General features: G+C 30.7%; 2 protein-coding genes and 1 pseudogene across 2 annotated transcripts; all 3 read left to right on the top strand.

Moving 5' to 3' along the window:
- Positions 1-1,364: 1,364 nt before the first annotated feature.
- Positions 1,365-9,879, top strand: LOC125070323 (annotated as a pseudogene).
- A 4,660-nt stretch (positions 9,880-14,539) lies between these two features.
- On the top strand, positions 14,540-16,478 carry LOC125070384 (allergen Tha p 1-like). The gene is made up of 3 exons (XM_047680228.1): positions 14,540-14,547; positions 14,834-15,022; positions 16,193-16,478. Exons 2-3 carry the CDS (start codon positions 14,842-14,844, stop codon positions 16,381-16,383), a joined length of 372 nt encoding a protein of 123 aa, XP_047536184.1. The 5' UTR covers positions 14,540-14,547; positions 14,834-14,841; the 3' UTR covers positions 16,384-16,478.
- Positions 16,479-23,284: 6,806 nt separating this feature from the next.
- LOC125070383 (ejaculatory bulb-specific protein 3-like) lies at positions 23,285-25,400 on the top strand. Its single transcript, XM_047680227.1, has 3 exons — positions 23,285-23,335; positions 23,781-23,972; positions 25,128-25,400. The coding sequence occupies exons 2-3, from the start codon at positions 23,789-23,791 to the stop codon at positions 25,316-25,318; spliced, it is 375 nt and encodes a 124-aa protein (XP_047536183.1). The 5' UTR covers positions 23,285-23,335; positions 23,781-23,788; the 3' UTR covers positions 25,319-25,400.
- Positions 25,401-26,166: the final 766 nt, after the last annotated feature.

The following is a 26,166-nucleotide window of genomic DNA, read 5'->3' as shown; positions in this document are numbered from 1 at the left end:
ATTCGTCAGGTAGCATGCGAAAGCGATCCCGGGACGCCCGTCGAATTGACGAATATGGTACCTCTGACACTGAGCACCGACGAGTCCCACATGCCCCCAACTTCATGTAGGGAAAACGCGTAATGCGATGCGTTGTTCCAGCAACAAAAAAAATCGTGGCTGCATTTGTTTGAAAGACCTCTTACAGTAACAACTTAGCAGGGTGTCTACCCTGCTAAGTTGTTAGACTTAGAATGGGATGGACCTCGTTTAAAATATAATGTAAAACTTCCTGTTAGAAATAAATAAAATTAAAAACATCATTTCTTAGTCTCGAGCAAAGTATAATTTCAAAAACTATTTTTTTTCTCAGTAATTCCATCCAACACTAGAAGTTTCTTTTAAATTAATAATTAAACGACGTATGTCTTAACATATTTCTTATATTACAACTATAAAAAATTATCGATTTATATGATGTACTTATAAAAATTAAAAATTTTATTACACGGTAGCTTCATCATAGCGTGACATCTTACGTCAGTACTATGTGATTCAAGGATTTTGCAAATGCGAGTATATAAAGGGGTCTTATTAAGGTATAATATCACATTCAATTGAACTTCAATCAGTAAAGGTGAGCCTCCCCTTACATTGTTATCATAAACAATATTGTAAATTTTCAATTTTTTTTATACATAGAAACGTGTTAAAATAACCCAAAATGAACTTGGTGGTCCCTACCACCAAGTTCATTTTGTAATGAACCTACCCAGACGATATCAGTATTCATTTCTTGGTAGTAAGGTTTTGTGCAAGCCCGTCTGAGTAGGTACCACCCACTCATTAGATATTCTACCGCCAAATTACAGTACTCTGTATTGTTGTATTCCGGTTAGAAGGGTGAGTGAGCCAATGTAATTACAGACACAAGGGACATTACATCTTAGTTCCCAAGGTTGGTGGCGCATAGGTGATGTAAGGAATGGTTAATATTTCTTACAGCGCCCTTGTCTATGGGCTGCCATCCAATGCCATAACAAAAAAAAAAAGAATGACCTGAAAATATCATAATCGTATGATATTTGAACTTAACTTATTTCGAAAAGTATGTTTAATTAATACCTTTATTTTTTAGATTTTGTGTTTTAAATATTCTATAACTTATATGCTTATATGTTTTTTTTTTATTAAATTACATATTTATATTTGAACTCTATTCAAATTAGAAGATAGAATCCTGTGTCACGGTAGTACGTGTCAGTTAGATATCAGTAATATGTAGATCTAAATTCGAGCTGCGTGTTGGAATAACCTAAAAAAAGTCCAAGTTTCCCAAACTCCCCCTTAAAAACCCTTGATACGACAGAGGGATTTTAACAGAACGTTACTATACTTTAATATTTCTCATTCCACAGAACTCAAGATGAAACTCATCCTCGTACTCACATTTGTGGCGATGGTCGCTGCACGACCCGACAATGACTTGAGCCGCTACGATAACTTCGACATCGATGAGCTGATTAATAACAAACGTCTACTGAAGGCATACATGGAGTGTTTCATTGAAACTGGAAAGTGTACGCCTGAAGGCAACGACTTTAAAAGTAAGTTGTCTACCAGTATTAAGTAAATTAATTTGTCAAATTGAATCCTGGAAGTATATCAAGTTTTTCAAGTCTGGCAGGTGCAAATTAGTTCTTCCGTCTTATTGTAATTTATACTTTCAAACACGCACACACACAGGTTAAGTTATTTATTGCTTTTACTGTTTGCGTTCGAACTTTGAAAGTTATCGTACTAAAGGTTCTAATAATATTAAGCCGAGCTACACCGAGCTAACATAACGTTGATTGTATTAGAATATATCGTATCTATTTTTAAAATATATAATTAAAGGGAACCCTTTTATTAATATAAACATTTTATATGTAAATAGTAAAGTTATAATAATATATTGGTTTGTTATTCAGAATGGATTCCTCAGTCCGTGGAAGATAGCTGCAGCAAATGTTCTGAAAAACAAAAGATCCTCGTTGCGAAGGTGATCCTTGCCATTAAAGGAGAATTCACTGATGGCTGGGTGAAACTCAACGAATTATATAACCCTGAAGGCAAATACGACACTAGCCTCAATGAATTCATTGAAAAATACGGACATTAATTTTCACACTAGCCCTCTTCTTCTAGTACTGCTACTTGTTGGAATCAAAACCGATACTAAGGTATTGTTATTTATTTATAATAAATATGTATAATACACAAATAAATATTATTATTCTTCATAAAGAAAATCCTAAACGGTATCCACACATAAAAGAAGCTTAAAAAAACACCGCCTCAACTAATTGATTTCAAATAATTATCCTTTTTAATAAAAAGTTAGACCAGTATTTTTGTATAAGAAACTGTCTGAGTTCAGCTAAGATTAATTTATATCTAGAGTTTATTGACTTTGACAATTTTAGTAATAAACCGGTTGAGCGAGATAGAAGCAAAGTTCGCTTATTATGTGAATTCGTTGCAGTTATCGTTGAAAATAATTCTTTTTTTCGATTCAGGATACGTGTTTGATTTCAAAATCATAAAAAATCAACCACTCATACCCAAAAACACTATAATATGTTTTAAAAATCTGTCATATTTTCGATGATAATAAAAATCTGTCATATTTTCGATGATAATAAAAAGTTTTTTTTATTTTATTTTATTATACCTAAAAGTCCTCTATCAGTCCCCGAACCCATTTAATGTATTGGTCTTCTAAATGCTAACTCGTTTTTTAGGATATTGAATAAAATTTACTAATTAATCACTCTAATTAATAATCATATTTATATTAATAAAAATATGAACACAGGACGAAAATCAAACTAATTTTTTCTATCTAATAAAAAAAATGTCTTTCATAACCGCGTGTGGACTCCTTCGTGGAATCACAATTGTTCAAAGTCACAATATCCTGAACCCATATAGAAATCAAGGAAATCTAAGGCAGTATGATGTTTTTCAACGAAACTATTTACAGATTTTATATCGAATACATAAAGCATTTGGCTTTACCAGGTGTTAAATAAAATTTTTATATGAGGAATCTGAACTTGTGAATTGAATCTTTATTCGTCTCTGCGATGGGAATTGACATAGTGTACGTGGTTTATATCTATCATTATTAAATAGATACATCAGTTATTTAATAGTCATGATGTGAGAAAGGTTTTGAGAATGGATGTGGATGGATATAGGTAGGGGACGACCAAGGTTTTGAGAATGGATGTGGATAGGTAGGGGACGACCAAAGAGACGATGGATGGATTGTGTGAAAGACGATATTGTTAGAAAGAATGTTACATGTGAGATGACGTCCGACAGAGTAGTATGGAAGAAGAGGACATGCTGCGCCGACCCCAAGTAAAATTGGGATAAGGGCAGGAGGATGATGATGATCAGTTATTTAATAGTGTAAATAAAACCTATAATAAAACCATTGATGTAAGTCCAACATATAGCTATAATATATTACTTTATTTGTTATTATCTATAAATCAGATATCTGAACTGAATTTTGAACACAATTTTGATATTAATGGCAATATAATCTAATATATATACTTGAATGTTATGAAATTACTTCAAATAGCTATTGTTTTAAAACTCGACTTAAAAGAAAATATATTTTATTATTCGCTTCTTTTATTTGAAAAAATATATATATAAATTTTATACATATTTTATTCGTCCTTCATTGGAAAAATATCATACTTTTCATTTTATTAATTATTTTCACAAAACTTCTAACATCTTACATATACATACTCAGTGTCCTTGAGACAAAGTCAACTTTTACAATTATACTTATTACTAAATAACGTAAGCTTTGATAAATCTTAAAAAAAAACTTTGAAACATTCAAACAAAACACACTGTATCTTGGGAGAGTGGCCAGCAATGGCGTATGATTAGCTGAACGATGATGACGATGATGAAACTGTCAAATTATCGTTGAGAATTAGTTTCCGATGTTTTTTTTATATAATGACGTCATAGAGTTAGATACTGCATTGTTTCCTTCCACAAACAATGCTACCTTGGACTTTGTTACTTAGACGCTTCAGTCGCTCGCGTTTGTATCTACTTAATAGTTAAATTTTTAATTTTGGTATTATCACATTTGTAATAACTATATATAACTTAGTGACAGATTAATTGTATGCAATAAAATCATACAGCATAAATACTACAGTGGAATACTTTATGGGCATAACCAATATTTTAAGTTTATCAATAGGAAAAAGGAATTTATACGAATAATTATTATTAATTGTGATGATAGCAATGACATGACTGTGATATACGAATAAGAGAATATTAGCGTTAATATAAGCTGGATAATATAACTAGGATACCAGAAAATGGATTATAATATTTATTCAATAAATAAAAAATAAAAAAAAATGCTATTTATTCAATACAAATATAGAACAATTTAATTTTATTTGTAATCTAATTTTCAAGTAAACTTAATATGTATGTACTAGCAGACCCGACCACGCGTTTTTGTGGCTACGTTCCACGTTGAATTATCTTGTATGATTATGTTTAGCCAACATTTTAACATTAACATTAACAACCTGTAAATTTCCCACTGCTGGGCTCAGGCCTCCTCTCCCTTTGAGGAGAAGGTTTGGAGCATATTCCACGACGCTGCTCCAATGCGGGTTGGTTGATACACATGTGGCAGAATTTCGTGGAAATTATACACATGCAGATTTCCTCACGATGTTTTCCTTCACCGCCGAGCACGAGATGAATTATAAACACAAATTAAGCGCATGAAAATTCAGTGGTTCTTGCCTGGATTTGAACCCGCAATCATCGGTTAAGATGCACGCGTTCTAACCACTGGGATATCTCGGCTCGGTTTGGCAAAAAACGTTTTCTAAAATACACTGAATATATTGATATAAATTTCACGTCGAAATATTCAGCTATTTATGTATGTGGCGCGTTTAAAGAAAGAGGTAGCGGTTACCTTTTTATAGAGAGTATGAATAAACAAAACAATAATAATTCTGCTTTGAAATATTCGAAAAATGCTTGGAAAGTTATGTTATTTTATGAAATTTATATTTTTATAAAATCACTCATAAATCATACACTTCTTACAGCACGTCATATCTTTATAGACTTACAAAAAGTAATCGTTACAATTAGTCAACAAAATAAAATTATTGAAAAGTTTGAAATCAAAACAAAGCTGGGTAATTTCGAAGTTTTAAGTCCTTCATGGTTCTGTCTTGCTACGTGCCTTATTCTACTATTTTAAGCTGTTCACGTAATGGAATATTCCAATACACAAACAGTTTAATCTTAACTACTTACTTTAAATGAACGATATAAAAATATTATCATCTACATAAAGTTTTTGAAAGTTAATTTTTGTTTTCTATGATATAAAAATGAATAGCATTGATAAATGTAAAATCATGGCTATTGAGATCAAAACAATATAACAATACATTAAAACAATACTTATAAATAATTGGGTTACAATCAGGCAAAACAGATATTAGAAAAAAAAACTAAAAAGAAATCAAACAACAATTTAACTAGAACAATAATTAAAGGTATCGACAAGTTTGCTTTCCCTATTTTAATATATTTTTCGAAATTAAATAGTCTAAAAACGACTTCGAACACTTCAGCGTAATATAAATACCACTGTGACAAAAAATAGAAAGCACCATCCAAGAGGTACCAAGAATTGAGGGAAGCAGAGAGTATTATAGATATAAAAACATGCATTATAATCAAGTGCATGTAGAGTAATAGCGGAAACAAATTACAAAGTCACGGTCAGGCTACGTATATAGTACGCCAAGCACTGGCTCTAAAATACAATTTAATATCGAACAAGATATATATAAAAATTGCTTTACAAATATACTGCTATAAAGCAATACTTAAATATAAAACACTACAATAGATCGAACATAACAGTAGACAACAAGACACAAAAACGCAGCTTTATAAATGACATTGTCATATCTAATACAAGCAATAAGCAAAGCACCATAAATGAAAAACTTACTAAATACAAGGAACTATGAGAACAACTCTTGTGAAAGAGTGAAGAAATGTTATGTGGAACTTGCAAATAGTTCATAATCCCAATAATTCTTACTACTATCTATGCCAGTCGCATTATACCTAAACAATTTAAAATCTCTCATTCTACCAAATTTTCATTATAATAAAATATGCAGAAGCTCGAGATACTGATGCCGAATTGTGCCCAGCTTCGTTGAAACGAAAACACATGACAATAATAAGTTAAGTAATTTCTTTCTGACATTCTAATGTACAAAGTTAAGAATATCCTAGTAAGTTATAAAAAACCTGTAACATTCGCCTCGCACTCTCACTAACATTAAATTATAATCAAGAACTTAAAGCATTATCAGTTTAATCGGCTTAGTTTTTTTGTGCTAAAGTTTGGCACGCGAGCGAATCGGCCACCTCGGATCGGATAGCAAGTGGTCACCGCCACCTATAGACATTGACGCTGTAAGAAATATTAACTATTACTTACATCACCCATACACCAACAACCATGGAAACCAAGATATAATACTACTTGTGTATATAGTTACACTGCGTAACTAACTCTACAAAATAAAACACAACATTACTGAGTATTGCTGTATGGCGGTAGAAAATACGATGATTGAATGATACCTACCCAGACAGACAGAAAGCCGTACAATCAAGCAACAAGAGTTTTTTTAATTAACCCATATTCAAATTGATTCAACGAAACTACTATATCAAATCAAGATTTCCAAGATATTTTAAAAAAGATTTTACGATTCCTAAATATTATGTGAATACGGTATTTTCCTTTAAATCGTTATTTGAGAATTACAATGATATAAATTCTCATGACATCGAAATTTCAAGCCATAAATAGTTTTAAGAAACTTTTTATGAAATCACTGAACAAACAGCGCACTTTTAGAGTTTTATTTATTTTTTAAAGTTGAATGTAGTTTCATTATAATTGTACTTCTTTTATTATTAGTGTAATATCATACAATTCTATTATTGTAAATGCTTATAATGGCGTATCATACTATACTACTAGCCTACAGTCGTAATTTACTTTCTTGTTTATTTTGTGAAGATATCGATAGTGTTTGTGCTATGAATAAATAAATAATAAGAGGGCTTGAGTATTCTTTTTGTGTTATACAATTTTGATATTGTAATATATATAAGAAATATAGTAATTAATTGTTAAAATTTATAAAGATGTCGTTTCGGTTTATAAAGAGGTTGGAAAACTTTTAAGCGATAACTGGGGCTTCATTACGGGGAAACAACTGTAACTTTCATGTGCTTAATTTGTGTTTATAGGTAATTATATATCTGTATAATATAATATATATATCTTCATTAAGATTAATAAAATATTAAAGAATTAATACTATTAGTATGAACCCTTGCATTATTTCTATTAGCTACTAGCTGTTTCTAAGGAAACGGAAAGCAACAAACTAATAAACGCTTATTATCCAATCACAGGACGATTAAATAAAATATAAACAAATTTGGTATTAAATTGACGTAAAAGCATTGGTCGAGATCAATAAAAACAATGTATGATACAAAGATATGTATTATGATTCGTAGAAAAAAATCGTTTTGAATGTCGGTGAAGTTCGTTTTGGTCTCAGGACTTTGGAAGTAAAAATAAACTGGATATAAGTAATGTATGTAAGAGTGTTATATTATAAATAAATATAATTTAATTTATCGAGATGTCATTATGGTGGATAATGTTGTAAATTTATTACGAAATCACACGGGATATATTACTCTATGGTTTATTTATGTAGGAACCAAAGCCACATAATTCCCACTATACCAACAGACTGTATTTAAAAGTTATGATCGGGTTAGATTATTTTATAATTAATCACAAACAAAAAGGTATCATGGTAGATAGGGAAATGATTACAACACAAAATTTATAAAAAAAAACAATAAGTCTAATACATTCAAAAATATAAAACAAATATAAACGAAAACCCTACATTTAAAATTAGAATATTAAAATATATACTATTAATTGTTCAAGGATTTTTGTTCGAGTGCAAGTATATAAAGGAGTCGTACTACGAACAGAATAGTATATTGAAACAAACTTCAATCGATAAAGGTAAGCTCGTTGTCTAATTTATTTTTTAATTTATTTATAATAAAATTCTTAGAAATATTATATTATTTTTTATACATACATGGTGTTTTTAAAAATGTTTTAACAATCTATGTCGAATAATTATTACTAATAAAATTGATGAAAAATATTTTATTCACATATAGTTTTACTAGTACTTTTGAATCTTCAAGTGTTACTACAAGTTCGGATTATATTATGAATGACTTTTTTTTGTTTTTGTTTTTAACGAATGTTTTCGGAAAATGTTCACATAATTTATTTAGTGTGCAGTGCAACAAACTCTTGCGTGATAGTTTCTGAATTAGTACCTTCACCGTTTAATAAGTGGCTCGTTAATTGTATCGCATATTTTGTCTTAGACATATTAATATTTGTATAACTGTCGTCAACGACAACGAGTATCAATGGTTACGTGAAAGTTTTTGGAGCAGTACCATCACGGTGTAGCAGGTAGCCGTGAACCGTGAGTCGTAAGAAATATTTTTTCAGCAAATAATTGTTGTTAACTTGAAATATTCTAATATACGTTCAAAAATAGCACGTGATTCGTATTGGATATTTTCTACAAAATTTTGTAACACACGTACAAACACGTACAAAACACACTCGCGACTTAATTTGTAAAAAACCGTTAATTCATACTTTTATATAAAAAAATTATATTTAAAAAAACTAAGTTACTTTAGATAGCTTTTAAATATAAAAAATTAAATTTAGTTTGTAGTGGATAAAATAATTATGTATATTAATTATTATTTATTTCGAAAAAGTTGACGGTCAGAAATTTTTTAATGGTGTTCACAGTTTCTAATGTATGGGTATGTATACAAGAACAATGCGTTTAATTATTTATTTAATTTTTGGCCGCCATTTTCTTCTTGTATCGTAGATCCCGATCTTCACTTCAAGCCCCAGGTCGGGCCGATAAAATATAATACAGCCTAGAAATCTGTCAGGATGAATTACTTATTAGTTAATAATGTAAGATATTTCATGATCATCTCTTACCACAGAACTCAAGATGAAACTCATCCTCGTACTCGCATTCGTGGCGGTGGTCGCAGCACGGCCCGATGATGACTTCAGCCGCTACGAGAACTTCGATGTCACTCAATTGACTGAGAATGATCGTCTACTGAGGGCATACACGGAATGTTTCCTGGGAACTGGAAAGTGTACGCCTGAAGGAAACGACTTCAAAAGTAAGTTGACACTTTTTTTATGAATACAAATTTGATTTAGTGGGCTTACAATATGTAGAATAACCAAAATATTTGTTTTGCAAAAACTTTTATTTAAATTTTAAATTTTAAAATAAGTCAAAACAGAATAACTACCCTCTCATGCATTGTCTTTTAATATTTAGAATGGATCCCTCAGTCCGTGGAGGACAACTGCAGCAAGTGCTCTGAAAAACAAAAGACCCTCGTCGCCCAGGTGATCATTGCTATTAAGGAAAAATTAGCTGAAGAGTGGGAGAAACTAAACAAATTATACAACCCTGACGCCAAATTCGACGCAACTCTTAGTGAATTCCTCGATAAATACGGACATTGATTTACATACATACTACTATGAGTACATGATGTTCTTATTATTTAATCGATACTTAAAAGCATTATAATGCATCATTAAAATAAATATAACGACTATACATATATGTGTAATTTGTTTTTTTTTTAAAGTACCTATCTAGCAAAGCATACAAAAGCAACAAAGCTCATATTACGACAAGCGCACAAAAAAGCCTCAGCCTGTTCATGTCGAATAGTACAGTATTTCCAAATTACCTCTTTCAATAGGAAACCAAGTTCACTTTGAGTTTTTTATATAGCCTACAGTTCTTTGATATCAAAATGGATTCAGGTTTGTCGAAAAAAGGCTTTAAATTGTAAAAACTACCGACACGAATTTTACCACTAATCTAATTTAATCTTTAGAGATAGAGAATGGTAGTCTTAATTCAAAATGCCAACTAAGTTCACTGTTTTGTTACCATTTTAGATAAATAAAGATTTTTACTGATTTGAAATTGTGAAATGAAGGCAGAGGATAAGGTACATCGCTCGCAGAACTAAAGGTCGCTGGGGCTGAAAGGTTCTCGAGTGGTGACCAGGAATGGGAGACGCATCGTGGATTGACAACCTTGTAACGATCGCGAAGAGTTGTTAAATGCGGATAGCACAAGACCTGTCATCGTAGAATTTCTTGGGAAGGCTTTTGTCCAGTAGTGGTTGTTTTTTGGTGATATGATGATGACGACGATGAATTATTATTTTATTCGATAACGAGATGATTTTTTTGGCTCTGTAAATAGGCTGTCATTATACAACGAAATGGTTGGAATATTGAATCCCCTCTGCATTTAGTTCAGAATATCCACTTTAGAAGAAGCAAAGTTACTTTGATAAAATATATTTTACATTATAAAACTTGGCTGTATCGACTACAAAAAACGCTTATACTGTAGGAAAGTTCCACGAAGAGTAAAACCTAGTAGAATGCCAATCCTATTAATGCTAAAGACACTGATTTGATAAAATTACGAAAATAAACCTGTTAACCTTTATACACGAGTTCAGGACAGAAAACGTTTTCTTTGGGCTGAATGATTTATATTTTGATTCATCATCAGAATATGTTATTTTCCTTTGACATCTGATAATTGTGTGTTTTTTTCCGCTTTATTTTACAAAATACTTTATTGTATAAGTATTAATCTGTATTTATTTATAAGAAATTTAAAAAAAAATATATAAATATATACGTTTTTAAAGGCAGATTCAATTTAGAAGATTAAATTAATCTTACAACTTCCACCGATGTAGAGTTTGGACTGCGAACATGAACCTCAGTAATTATTTTTTTATACGGATTTTACTGAAATCAATTATTTATTGTCCAATTTTGTAAACCCTGAAACCTGGCTTCATATTTCTTTTAAAAAATATACAAACAGTGATGCTTAAGTGAATTATTTGACGTTTAATTCGTTCATTATAGGAAGGCACACGAGCATCAATAGGTCATGAGTTAGAGATACAAAATAGTTTATATCTCTTGCGCCTTCTTCCCTATTATATATTTCACGGCATTACTTTAAAATTTGCTGAATCTATATTTTTACTCATTTATTAAATAAAGTGTTAAAAAATGCTTTGGGTTTGAAAATGCTGTGCTGGATTTAACTATTTATCAAGTAGACTATTTAATTTTTCCCGCTTACTTCACAGTGTACAATTGCCAGTGCAAGGCATGGACCATCATTTACAAGATTTCACAGTAAATTGACCGGTATATGGGACTCTGAAAAGCACAATTTCAGCTTACATTATAAGTTTTTAGTTTTGTTTTCTTTACTATTTTAATAAGCAAGTAAAACTAATTCCTAATACACTTGGGTTAATAAATACTGAGAAGGATTATATCTTTTTCAATAAAATAATGTCATACTAAAGCAATAAAAAGTATGTTCTAAAGTTCTAATGATTCAAATATGTTTTTATTTCTTTATTATCCTTGTTTTTTTTTTCACAAAAATGCCTTAAAAACAAAAAAAAAGAAACGCTAGGAAACTTGTCCTGCAGATTATTTTTAAAAAGTAAGCTATTTCTTAGCTCTTCAAAAATGTATAACAACCACTTATTTCGAAGCAACCGAGATAAAATGACCTAGTATTGAATACATTTTATAATAACGTATATTTTACTATCGGGTTTTCATTTACATACGCTTTAACAGACAATGTTCGTTCTATTTTAATCAGATTACTTCTTATTACAGGGCACATTGACCTATGATTTTATTTCTATATAAATAAATTTGTTGCATTAATTATAGATTGATGTAATGTAGAACAGAAATCTTACTAAAATGGAACTTAAATATATTATTTTAATATTTTATTGTCCCGTTTATTGGCATGGCCTTGTATGACGGTTAACAGACCCAGGCTACCTTCAAATTTTGAAGTCAAATGGCGCAGCGCGGCGTTCTTCATCAACGTCAGCACCACAATGCACCACCTGTGGAGGTCTTTTTTGGATTTTTAAGCGTGACTTACATTAGTCGCTCTCTAATAGTTACGGATACTATGTTAGGGCAAGTTTCCTATCTAAGAATTTATTTTTGATAAGATAAGACTCCATCTTATGTTAACTACTTTTGCAAATGTAACTCCTCCTCTCACCTCCTCACCTCCTCTCCTCTCTTTTTCTTTTAATTACATAATATAATAAAATAATAGAAATATATATCTATAAATGTATTTTATGTGTTTTATATTATATTTAAGTAATTGTTGTAAATAAGACATTTGAAAATCGACAAAAAATAACAATAGAATCGGTATGACCGAATACTACTTCGAAGGGTGATAATCCTGTGGCGCTTTGAATAGTGTGTTTTGTAGGCCATAATATAATAAGTCAACAGGTGCAACATCCGTGAACTTATGGTCATATTTGGCTAATCTATGTATCTATTAATGTACATTGAAACCTTTGTACAAGCGTTATGTGTGTCAAATTTGTACATTTCTATTAAATTTTTCTTTAACTTATAATTAAGCCCAGGATCAAAAGTTATCTTCACATCGTAATATCTAATTGACACTTGAACTACATCTGGAATGGATCTGCTATTAGTAGTAGTAGCCAAGTCAGATTAATTGAGCCATAGTAAAATTGATTCAACGAAAGTTGTATCTCAAATCTGCCTTGGAGTTCCAAGATTTTCTAATAAAACATGCATTTACGATTCATCTAGGAATCGTAAATGCATGTTCATATAAAATTCAAACCTGTAAATCGTTCTGTGAGACCTTACGATGATATCAGTTCAATGACATCGACAATTCCAGCTGAAACCTTAATAGTTTTGAGAAACATTTAATGAAATCTCTGAACAAGCACCAGTATTACAATTTTATATGATTTTATTTTTATTCTATATTATATCCAATTTTCATGAATAGAACATGTCTTTATAATTATTTATGCTAGGCAGTGTATTGAATGAAAAGATGTCACTTGCGTTTTTCAAACAACTCGCAATGGAATAATCTTGCATATAGAATTATCTCGAAACTCTCTAAAAAATTAAGACTTAGTCCAACAGAGGGACTTTTAGGGTTGTTACTTTACTTTTTTTTAATTTATTTGTAAAACTGTATTACTCAGGCACATTACATAAATATCTACTATCCATCGCACTGATTCAAATAAAAAATATTTCTGTGTTATATTAAAAAAGGTATTTTAAATATTTTTAGCAATATATCGTTTAACGCGAATAATATTTTTTAAATACCTAAATACCTATTCAAAAATAGATTTTACATTTTAGTCGACATCACATAAATTACAAAATGACTTAATAATTATTTTAATGATTATTTTGAATACAATTGATTAACACTTTAATTAGCCTGAACACAATACAATATTGTTTGAAAATTATATTATATTATACACATTAAATTAAGATAAAAAACATTTAAACGGTGCCTAATTAGAATTGACATTATATACCTACTATATTTAATTAATATCACATAAACAACATCAATAAAGGATTAAAGAATGAATACTCTTTGTATTTCATACTACCAGTATGAAAGCAATCTTCCCTTTTTTCCAACAGCTGCTGACTGTTTTTAATGCAGCAGAATACAAAGAGATCGTCAAAATGTATATTATCCAATCAATGGAAAAGTAAAGACTAATAAATAATTTTGACATTAAATTAACGTGATATCATTGGTCGAGATCAATAATTTTATTTTGTATATAAGTATTATGATTCGTGGAAAAATTACATTTTGAATGTCAATGAAGTTCCCTATGGGTAATTTAGAATCAAAATTAAAGTGTATATTATAAATAAAGATTATATTATTAATAAAGAGCTGTTTGTAAAGCATAATATAGTTGAATTATTATTAGCGAATCTATGGTTTATTTCATTAGGAACCAAAGACAATATTTCCCACCATACCAATAGGCCTAATTTAAAGATTATTATGATTAGGTATTTACCAAATTAATTGTTTTTTTTTTCGTTTTATAATTAATCACATACATGCAACATGTCGTCAAGTATTTTAATAGTCACGGACAGACAAAAAGTTCAATAAAAAATAAATTAACAAAACAATTACTCTAACACTTTACAGTCATATAAAACTACCGAAAAACCCAACAACAAAATGTAAAAATTAAGGTTATACTAGTCATTGTTCAAGGATCTTTATCCGAATGCAAGTATATAAAGGAGTCGTTCTACGTAAAATAATAGTACATTGAAACAAACTTCAATCGTTAAAGGTAAGCCACGTTAGATAATTTTAATTATAATAAATATTGTGTATGCGTTTACATGATGTTTTAAAAAAGTTTTACCAATCAATGTGCTAATGTTAATCAGATAAAAATATTTCATTCAAATATGATTTTTCAAGTACTCATGTGTTACCAATGTGTTCGCAGACGCACCATTGGTCACTGTGACCAATGCAGGCTAGTATTCCTTGGTACGGTTGACCGCCGTGGCTGAAATCAGTCAAGATGGAATTATTATTTTAAGATATTTCATAATCATACCTTACCACAGAACTCAAGATGAAACTCATCCTCGTACTCGCATTCGTGGCGGTGGTCGCAGCACGGCCCGACGCTGACTTCGACCGCTACGAGAACTTCGATGTTACTCAGTTGACTGAGAATGATCGTCTACTGAGGGCTTACACGGAATGTTTCCTGGGAACTGGAAAGTGTACGCCTGAAGGAAACGACTTCAAAAGTAAGTTGACACTTTTTTTAACAAATTTGATTTAGTGGGCTTACAATATGTAGAATAAGCAGGATTAGAAATGATTTCAGAAGTAAGTTGACACTTTTTTTATTGAGTTAAATATTATTCAGTGGGATTCAAAATCTATGATCAGTTAAATTATGAACAAAATTAGAATATTTAGAACTAGCGACCCACCCCGGCTTCTTACAAGTGCAATGCTGATACTAAATATTCTACAGAATTCGTTACAGCATTCACAGTTTTTCCGACATTAGACAATACAAACCCTGAATGTCCCTTTTGTATTAAATGCTGTAAAGGGTCATATTGATTTATATTAAATGCACAATGTATTTAAGGTACTTAAGTGGATAATGGTTAATGATTTATTGCATAAAATCGCTTCGAAAATAAGTCATTATTTCTCGTAAAAAGTCAAGGATAAAAAATGGTTAATGTGGGTTATCCCTAAGAGATAGACATATATCATATTTTTGGAGACCTTTTTAAGACGTACAATACTGTAGAAAATTATTTTGATTTATCTCGTAGGGTTCAGCCAGCGTTTGCAATGTAAGCGCTAAAATGTTTTTATTTACATCACATTTAGAAACCTCTTAAATAATCAGTGTTTCTCTACTATATTGTACATATATTACACATACAAACCTTCCTCTTGAATCAATCTACCCATTAAAAAAAACTGCATCAAAATTCATGTATTTTAAAGATCTAAGCATACATAGGGACAGACAGCGGTAAGCAACTTTGTTTTATACTATGTAATGATGATGATAACTAGAATATCTATATGAGAGATATACAAGGCACAAGTGAGTACCACAAACACAAGAACACTATTTTTTGACTTTCATATTCAAATGGAAAGACATCGACTCGACCTGAAACAGTTCAGGCACAGGAATATAGCTTTGCGTGTTTGTCAAAGCGCAATAACGTAAATGCTTCCAACTATATCTAGAATCAAGATTTAAGCCTCGGCCAGCAGGATCTAATGCCTTTTAGCTTAGATAGTAGACATGATTGATAGAAGATAGTTCAAGTTATCTGTTTCATTTTACTCTAAAATTTATTAACTTATTTTGTATTTTGCGTTATAATTTTATATATAAATGACCATTTTAATTTTTAAGTTTTTATAATATCAATTTTCAGACTGGATCCCTCAGTCCGTGGAAGATAACTGCAGCAAGTGCTCTGAAAAACAAAAGACCCTCATAGCTCAGGTGATCAATGCTATTAAGGAAAAATTAGCTGAGGAGTGGGAGAAGCTAAACAAATTATACAACCCTGAGGGCAAATTTGACAAAACTCTTAGTGAATTCCTCGACAAATACGGACATTAATTTACATGATACTATGTTACATAACTATTATACATGTACATAGTTAATTAATTGTTTAATCAATACAAATATATTGAAAATATATATAACGAATATACAAATATTTGTATTATTTTTTTAACACCTAAAATAAATCCCACTCATATTACTACAAGCGCTTAGTCAGTTTATTTTAGTTTTTCCATATTGTCACCTTCAAAAGGGAACTATTTCGATCAGTTTTTTTTTGTATTTCCTAGAGTTCTTTGATATAAAAATGAATTCGGGGTAGTCGAAATAGTGGCTTCAAATTGTAAAAAAATCTAACACATTTTTTTCACTACTCTAAATCAATCTTTAGAGAAAGCGAACGGTTGTCAAAAATAATGGTAGTTCAAAACATCGAATAAATTAAGCGTTGCCATTTGAGATTTAATGACAAATTGTTTATGCTGAATATGAAAATTGAGAAAAAATGTAGCCGTTGGTGGGGCACATCGCTCGCGGAACTGTTGGTCGCATGCGCCGAAAGGTTCTCGAGTGGTGACGACGAACTGGAAGATGCAACGTGGACAGCTGGCCCCATAAAAATTAGACTGTCGATCTTGTCATTGTGTCTTGATGGTTGCTTGAAGTTATTAGATGCGGATAGCGCAAGACCGGCCGTCATAAATATCCTTGGGCAGGCCTTTGTCCAGCAGGGCGTCTTTACAGGCATCATGATGACGATGATGAGTTATTTTATTCGATAACTAGATTAGTATTTGTAAAGGAGTTGTCATCGTCTTACATATTAATCTACGTTGATCAAAAAATACTTAAAACATTAAATCTATATCGTAAAGTTTCGGAAAAGAACTGACTGACATATAGCTTATCCAGATAAAATTAAAATGAACTTTTCAACGATGCAAAGCGTAGATTCTATGAATATAATTCTCAGTAATTATTCTTTAATACGGATTTCACTGGAATCCATTATTTAGAGTCTATTTTAGTAAGGCCTTGAATCTGCCTTAAAAAAGTTACACTTAAATTGATTATTTGATATTCTACTTCTTCTATGACTTCTATGTCCTAGGGTCTAAATGTCAGGGGTAGAAGTGTCGAGATTATCAAAGTATTCCAAGTCCAAAAGAAATGCATGCGGGCTATTTGGGCGTTGACGCATTAACAAGTTGTAAAGCACCTACTAAGCTACCGTTATCATACATGAAATAAGGGATTTATATATTTTTGTGAAGAAACATCCACATTGTTTTCTGTTGAATGCTGATATGAAGAGGTCGACGCGTTATACAAATAAATTGGATATTCCAAAGTGTAACAATAATATATGTAAAATAATATTTTATTATACGGCTTATAATAATTTTCTAAAAAAAATTATAAGCTATCCTCGTGCCCTTTTAAAAATAAAATTATTTTATTTCTGCTAGCACAGTATAGCTAATAGTTTTTTATGATTGACGTTTTGTTACTTTATTTTTCTTTTTTGATTCTTTGCTATTTTAAACATTGATTGTTATGAGTATAGTTATGTTTCTTTTGCTGTGTATTTTTATTTGAAATATCTCAAGTTATAAGCATACTGTATAATAGTATTATTAAAGTTGAATGTTAATGTATTTATCACAACATCAAAATGTAAGAGTACCTCAAATAATCAAGTACGAGAAAGTTTTATGCCATCAGAGTAATTCAAATAAAGGATTATTTTATATTTATTTATTCTTTCCTCCACGCACTATAAAAAAAAGTACGCTTGATGTAAAATATGAATATATAGGCAAGAAATAACCTTTATGGATGGAAAATTAAACCGCTGACTTTAAAAAAATAATATATTAATTGTAAAGAAATAATTTGAACATATATTTGAAGTGTTTATGTTCAGTTTGGATTAACTGTTTATTATTAATTACCCAGTAACTTTAATATTTTACAAATGTTACGTACATTCACTGGGTATTTAAAAACATACCCTCGTCATCCATATTAATATTCATGTGCTTATTTTGTGATTATAATCTTGTGCTCGACGATAAAGAAAAATATCGTTACTTCATCTGTCATTCTATAAAGAATTCCAAATTCAAATTAAAATTAAAATCATAATATACTTGTGATATTTCTTGTAAATAATTTACTAGTTAAATTGCCGCCGCGCCGTATTTTGTATCGCTGTTTGTGCGACTGTGAAAATATCGAAATTTCACATTCGAATACGAGTGTCGACATGGCATTAATGCAGAACAAACGGAACTCAATATCATCGATATTTAATTCTTTGTTAAATCGAAGTGTATTTTATATAATAATAATTTCCCTTTTACCGAGCCCTATCTTTATGTGGATATGCTATATTAAATTGTATATGATAGCTTCAATTATACAAAGGAAAATACTTGTTAGCTAAGGAAATACTTATGATATAAATAAAATAAATATTGGACAACATCACATACATTACTCTGATCCCAATGTAAGTAGCTAAATCACTTGTGTTATGGAAAATCAGAAGTAACGACGGTACCACATACACCCAGACCCAAGACAACATAGAAAATTAATGAACTTTTTCTACATTGACTCGGCCGGGAATTGAACCCGGGACCTCAGTGTAGCGTTACCCACGAAAACCGGTGTACACACTACCCGACCATGGAGGTCGTCAAAATGAAATTATGATGACAGTGAAACAACCAAATATTATATATAAATAAATATTGGACAGCATCACATACATTATATTATTTATTACATATTATAGTCTTCCTATATAAGTACGATACATAGGTTTGATATAATCATATACAACGGAATGACGATATACATATAAAACACATAGGTAGTCTCCAAGTACTACTTTTACGTATCCTGTATCTTCTGAAACTACGGTCTTCAGATCTTTGAGGTTTTCCTAATACTTGACCACTTGGGTGTATCTACTATCACGGTTCTTCACGGTTTATTTAAGACTATTTGTCCATCTAGGAGTATTCTGTACCATTTTTTCTGAGTCGTGCTTTCCATTGGAACCTACCTTCCACTTTGGTTATCTTTTTTTTTACGTAACAACGTCAATGACTCGAATTGGTATGCTATGAAATATGTCGATTTCCTCCATATTTCAATAATTGAAAATAAATTAAAAGAGGTATCAATTAAATGTAATGCAATATAAATAATGTATACCAAACACATATACTACATACGTAGAAGCAATACATATATATATATATATATATATATATATAATCAATTTCGTTTCCTATCAAGTGACCTGTTGTTAAAAGTAAATAAGCTGTTACCGCCGCTAAATTCAGGAAACTCTTCAGGATCTTAAGGCTTCATCTCTACGACTAGTGTGTTGCTTGGGTCTTAAATTTTTGGAAATTTGTTATTTTCGTCTCGCTTTCGACCAAGCCACTGTTTGAAATGTAGATCATTAGATACATTTGTTATTCTTCTGAGATGTAGCTTTCATTACATATCAAATCATTGATTTCCATGTTAAAAAATCCGTAAACAAAGTACGATTGTTCAAATAAATAAAAAAAGCAATTAAAATAAATTCCTACTAAATTCTTCAATATAAGTGTAAAGTTTTTTTAAATATATATAGTATAGGTAGGTGGAATGGATGGTAAGTGGTCACTGGTCCATAGACAATAGCTCAATAAGAAATATTAAACATTCCTTAAAACGCCAACAAGTCACTCGTCTACATTTCATGCCAAAATTATGAAAAATATTTTTTAAAGGAAAATTTTAATGTCAAATAGTATACATTAGTTCAGTTAGAATTGGTGTTTGTAGATTACAATTTACTTTAATTTTATTTAGGAAAAACTTTCACCATCCACAACTAAAACATTGCTATTTGAAAATTATAATTTGTTTAATAAAAAACTGTGAGCAAGCTACTTATTACATGTAAAATTAATTCTTTGTTAAATCGTAACAATTTAGTTAATAACAATCCTTCGGAGCTCTTCAAAAACGCCCGTGCATACAAGATGGCTTCCTGAGACGACTTAGACTAAAGACAGCAAAAAAAGTCAAATTATATGATTAAAATTTATTAAAAATTATTTATTTCTCTAAATATGCAACTAACGATAACATTTTCTTAATATATACTCTGGAAAAAACAAATTAAAGTATAACTATTAAAATTGTTTTTTAGTATATTTGTATCGTTAAGCGTAAAAACTTGTTTACAATGTGTATTCTACCGAAAACAGTAAGCAGGAAACGCAGAAGAGGCTCTTGTTTTCTATGATGACCCTGTATGAACGTGTGCAGGTGTGACCTATATAATATCCTGTATCCTGAATAAAAGTAAACTATATGCAATTACAGACTATAGTCTCTGTGCTAAATTTCATTCAGATCCGTTCAGCCGCTCCGGCATGATTGAGAAACCAACTGCCATCCACCTAAACATCTACATTTATAATAATAATAGAATTATATATATTTACAGATATTAGAGAAGTAACCTTGTAAGAATTTTATTCGTACAAAGAGGGGACTGATAACTATTAAATTACATTACATTAGCAGCCTGTAAATTTCCCACTGCTGGGCTAAGGCATCCTCTCCCTTTGAGGAGAAGATTTGGAACATATTCCACCACACTGCTCCAATGCGGATTAGTGGAATACACATGTGGCAGTATTTCGTTGAAATTAGACACATGCAGGATTCCTCACAATGTTTTCCTTCTCCGACGAGCACGAGATGAACTATAAACACAAATTAAGCACATGAAATTCAGTGGTGCTTGCCTGGGTTTGAACTCGAAATCATCGGTTAAGATGCACGCGTTCTAACCACTGAGCCATCTCGGCTCACTAATTAATATATGATACCAAATGAACGCTAATTTAATTTATAATATGTTTGTATATATGAATAAATACAAACTAATAAGTTTTTATTATTTAATTTAATTATGTATGAGAAACAACACTAATGATTTAAATATATGTTAAATAAGATTCACGGTGTTTTATCTAAATTTTAGTATATAAAGGAGTCGTAATAAAAATTTGTTTAAAAGGGTGTTTGTGGATTGTGAGACCAACTAATGAATAAGTGACTGCCTGTTGCGGATCATACTTCAAAACATAAAGGTAACTATTATGTGCCTAACTTATAAAGCTAGACCCAGAGTAAGGACTCTGGGGTTCTAAGGAGAACCTCAGAAACCAAACGCGGGTCCGGCCAAAAAAATATCAGCTGGGGGCTCGATAGTTCTCGCCAAGTCTCGGACAGACGTAGACATCCTTTTATTAATTAATTAAGTAATTCAGAGAAATTTGATTATTCTTCTAAAATTATACAATACTGAAACAAATAGTTTTTAACTATCGCCAGTCAAAGTTCTCTAATTTGATAACTACTCACTCAGTCACCAATCTTCAAATTGATGAATTCAGTCAATGTTTAAACTATATAGGAATGAAAATTAACCGAATTATTAAAAAAAATAAAAAGTTTCAATTTGTCTCTTTACAAATGACTGTATGGCGAATTTTCGTACAAATATGAACAATATAATCATAAAAATGCATAAAAGTAACTACATAGACAAATAAAAAAATGTATAATAAAAACAAAACTTCACAAAACAAAAAATAAAACAAATAATATATATATACATATATATAAAAAATTACAATATGAGATACAAAATCAAATCAATAAAAAATATTAAAAAAAAAAGACAAAGAATTATAAAATCCTCATAGAGGCCTTTTTTTAGTAAGCCGACGTATGATAGACCAACCCAACCAGAACAGCCGAGTAGTCGAAATAATAAAAATATAATAAAAGATGCATATTTGCGCAATTAACTTATATGTTTAACTAAATTAATTAGCTTAACTGTATAAATTGTGCGCTAATAAATAAAAAAGTAGGTTCAGACAGATTTATTGTTAACAATTTTGTAAATACGAACAAAGAAAACATATTGTATATCTTTGTAATCGTACTCATCTTTGTTTAATATAGTAAACAAAATAACCGACTCGGTTTTACGTGACATTTCTATTTCCAGTGGAAGTTCTGCGATCTTTTACCTTTGTTGTTACATGTTATATTTTTCTAAAAAAAAATAGGCCGTGGTTTTAGGAATAGCATTGGATTCCAAACTTCAGCGGAGTTTATTCATTCATTTATCGTCCCTGACAGGAAGACTCAGCTCCGCAGCATACGCGGTCAGAAAAGTTAGACCACTAACTGATATTGATACCGCTCGTCTAGTATTTTTTGGCTCTTTTCACAGTATTATGTCATATGGCATATTACTTTTATATAACGCTGCAGATATTGAATCTGTTTTTATTTTACAAAAGAGAGCAATCCGGTCTATTTATAATCTTGGAGCTAGAGACTCTCTTCGGGTTGTTTTTAACAAAGTAGGAATACTCACTGTTGCGTCAAAGTATATTTACAACAATATTATGTATATTTACAGTAACATTGATCACTTTGATTAAATCAGTGATAATAATCATTGTATGTACACAAGAAGTAAGGATAAGCTTATAACGCCAAGTTTCCGACTCCGCAAAGTCAATAAATCATTCTTGGTGCATGGTAACCGTTTCTATAATAAAATTCCGCAGACATTGTTACCTTTACCGTTTCATAAATTCAAATCATTTGTAAGAAAATATATTTGTAAAGAAGGCATATTATTCATTACAAGATTATACAGATGATAAAAAAGCGTGGAGTTAAAACTTGTTGACTTCCAGGCAGGATATATTACATACAAACATGTGGGAGATAATATAATTTTTAATCAAATCCGATCTTATAATACGGTTGTGCTATTGACTCAAAAGGACAAGTTGCTATAAAAAGGGTCGACGGATGTCAACAGATCAGAAGTGGTTCAGTGTTGAACACGGCACAATCGGTGCTGTGAACTGTTTTTTGGTTATTAAACCAGGTGAGCGTATCTTTGTACTTATTCTGTAATTAAACTCAATTATTCTATATATTATATCGTATTCATTGTAATTAGTGTTTAAGAATAAGTATAATTTATTGTTATCGTTTTAAATATACATTGTTTACTTATAAATTGGTTTTACTATTTATTTTATCACACGTTCTCTCACATACATACATATATAATTAGTATTTAACTAACACGTCTTTATTTTTAAATGTTAAAAAAGAGTAACTACTGAGTTTCTTGCCGGTTCTTTTCGGTAGAATCTACATTCCGAACCGGTGGTAGCTTCACTCAATATCGTTGATTAAATGACGATTCAAAAGTGCTTGAATAAAGTATTTTTTTTTTATTGATTTACGCAATAATAACATTTTAATAATAAAGTGTTTATCTTCGTGTTTTAATTAATTTAATTCATACGTTTCGTTTGTAACAGAAGTCAAAATGCAGCTTGCGCTTGTACTTGCGTTTGTTGCTGTTGTCGCCGCAGCACCTCCAGACGATAACTTCACCCGATACAAGCACATTAACTTCAATGAAGTTGTTGGTAATAAGGATCTATTGAAACCATACGTTGACTGCTTTGTTGGCACAGGAACATGTACCGTTGAAGCTAGCGAAATCAAAGGTAAGTTTTATATTTAATTTTATCATGGACCATTGACCTTCTGATGATAAGTGTTCACAATCTCTTACATCGTAAATGCACCAGTGCGTTCTGGCACTAAGAATTTATTTTCTTGTGCCTGATCGTAATAGTAGTACTGAGTATTGTTGTCAGGTAGTAGAACAGGTAGTGTACAGTGGTGATGAGTGAGTGGCTACAAGGTGTAGCAACAAAATATTAAGGAAATAAGAGTTAAATATAATCAAGGAGAAAGATTTTACATGCTAACATTAAGTTTTAAAATTTATTTGTTATCAAATTTAAGTTACAAATCTCAACAATGACATTATAATGGTATTAATATTAGTGGGAACAGTGTATAAATGTCAAACTATTGGGCATAATTATATAATATAATTCCTCATCTCTTTCTAACGAGAATGTTTGGAACTCCTATCACGCTGATTTGATGCTGATGAATACAAAATTTGATTGATATTAGATTTAATTCTGGTTTCCTCGTGATGTTTTTCCTCCTCAGAGTCGAGGTGACCCAATGGTTAGAACGCGTGCATCTTAACCGATGATTTCGGGTTCAAACCCAGGCAGGCACCACTGAATTTTCATGTGCTTAATTTGTGTTTATAATTCATCTCGTGTTCGGCGGTGAAGGAAAACATCGTGAGGAAACCTGCATGTGTCTAATTTCAACGAAATTCTGCCACATGTGTATTCCGCCAACCCGCATTGGAACAGCGTAGTGGAATATGCTCCAAACCTTCTCCTCAAAGGGAGAGGTGGCCTTTAGCCCAGCAGTGGGAAAATGTACAGGCTGCTAATGCTAAAAAAAAAAAAAGTTTTTCCTCTATGTCAAGCACGTTGTGAATTTGAAACAATAATAAGAGCACGTAAAATTTAAATTGTTTATTGCGAGGTTTGAACCCGAATTGTGCGTAATCTAACTACTGGGCAAATTCAGCTCTATCAAAATAATTATTTCTAATAATTTATTTTTGTAAAGCGAGTGAAACTGCGAAGCGCAGGCTACTGTCTAATAATATTATTAAATAAAATCTTCTTCAAAACACTTTACTTATATATATATTATACTTGTAGCATATAATTAATGTATTATAAGATTAATTAATTAATTCTTATCTTTGTCAAAATACACAGTGAAGATCGCGCATGCTGTGCAGGAGAGCTGCGGGAGATGCTCTGAAAAACAAAAGGATCTCGTATCAAAGATGATGAATGCCATGAAAACAGAATTCCCTGAAGAGTGGGCTAAAATGGACAAAATATACAACCCAGATGGCAAATTCGGTACATCCGTTAATGAATTCATGCAAAAATATGGACATTGATTAATTTATATATGTATTACTAATCTGCTACTTTAATATTTCCGATATTGTCGAGCACAGGAACGATACTTAAAATATTATATCATAAATAAATAAAATAATTTACAAAATGTTTTTTTTTTTTTTTAATGTAACTATGTAACCCTAGCCAGACGGTCATATAGTTTTTACATAACAATATAATAGTATATATATATACAATTAATTTCCTTATAAATAAAGATCTTACCGCCAATGGAAATAAAACGATGAATGACGGAGAAGTGCCCAAAGTTAATTTTTAAGGTAATAAAGGAAATTTCTTCAGATTATAGATAACTTAAGCCCGCCTTTATGTTTATATTCCTTTCAAAATAAAAAGTTTAGTAATTTAAGGAGATTGTTTACGAACCGCTTAGCGACATGGAAGTTACCTGTAAGAGAGATAAATTAAATATTATCCTCCAACATTGATATTTAAAACTGATTTTTGGAAAAGTAATTTCGAAAATATTAGCAATGATTGAAATATAAGGAGTTGACTCGGTGAATCCAGGCGGATATATAGGTTAAAATATAATCCCAAATGAGTAAAACTTTTATTTGATACCCGTGCGGAGGTAGTTAATAAAATATAATTTTATATGCTATTCTGAAAAGGTAAGTACTGCTCGTTTAACATATTACGCTACAAATATCAACAATCAGCAAATACTTTTAATTTTTTTATTAAACACTATTTGAATTGACTATGTGAATTAACCCTTAATAAGTTTAATCGTTATTTTATTTATTAATTTTCTATTTATAATTTATAAACGGGCCTTGTTTTAATTTTGGTATTGTTTCTTTAGACGTATATCTCATAA

Source organism: Vanessa atalanta, chromosome 17, assembly GCF_905147765.1.
Source record: "Vanessa atalanta chromosome 17, ilVanAtal1.2, whole genome shotgun sequence".
Classification (NCBI taxonomy): Eukaryota; Metazoa; Arthropoda; class Insecta; order Lepidoptera; family Nymphalidae; genus Vanessa; species Vanessa atalanta.
Note: the sequence above shows the minus strand (reverse complement) of the source record. Positions and strands in the feature narration are given on the sequence as shown.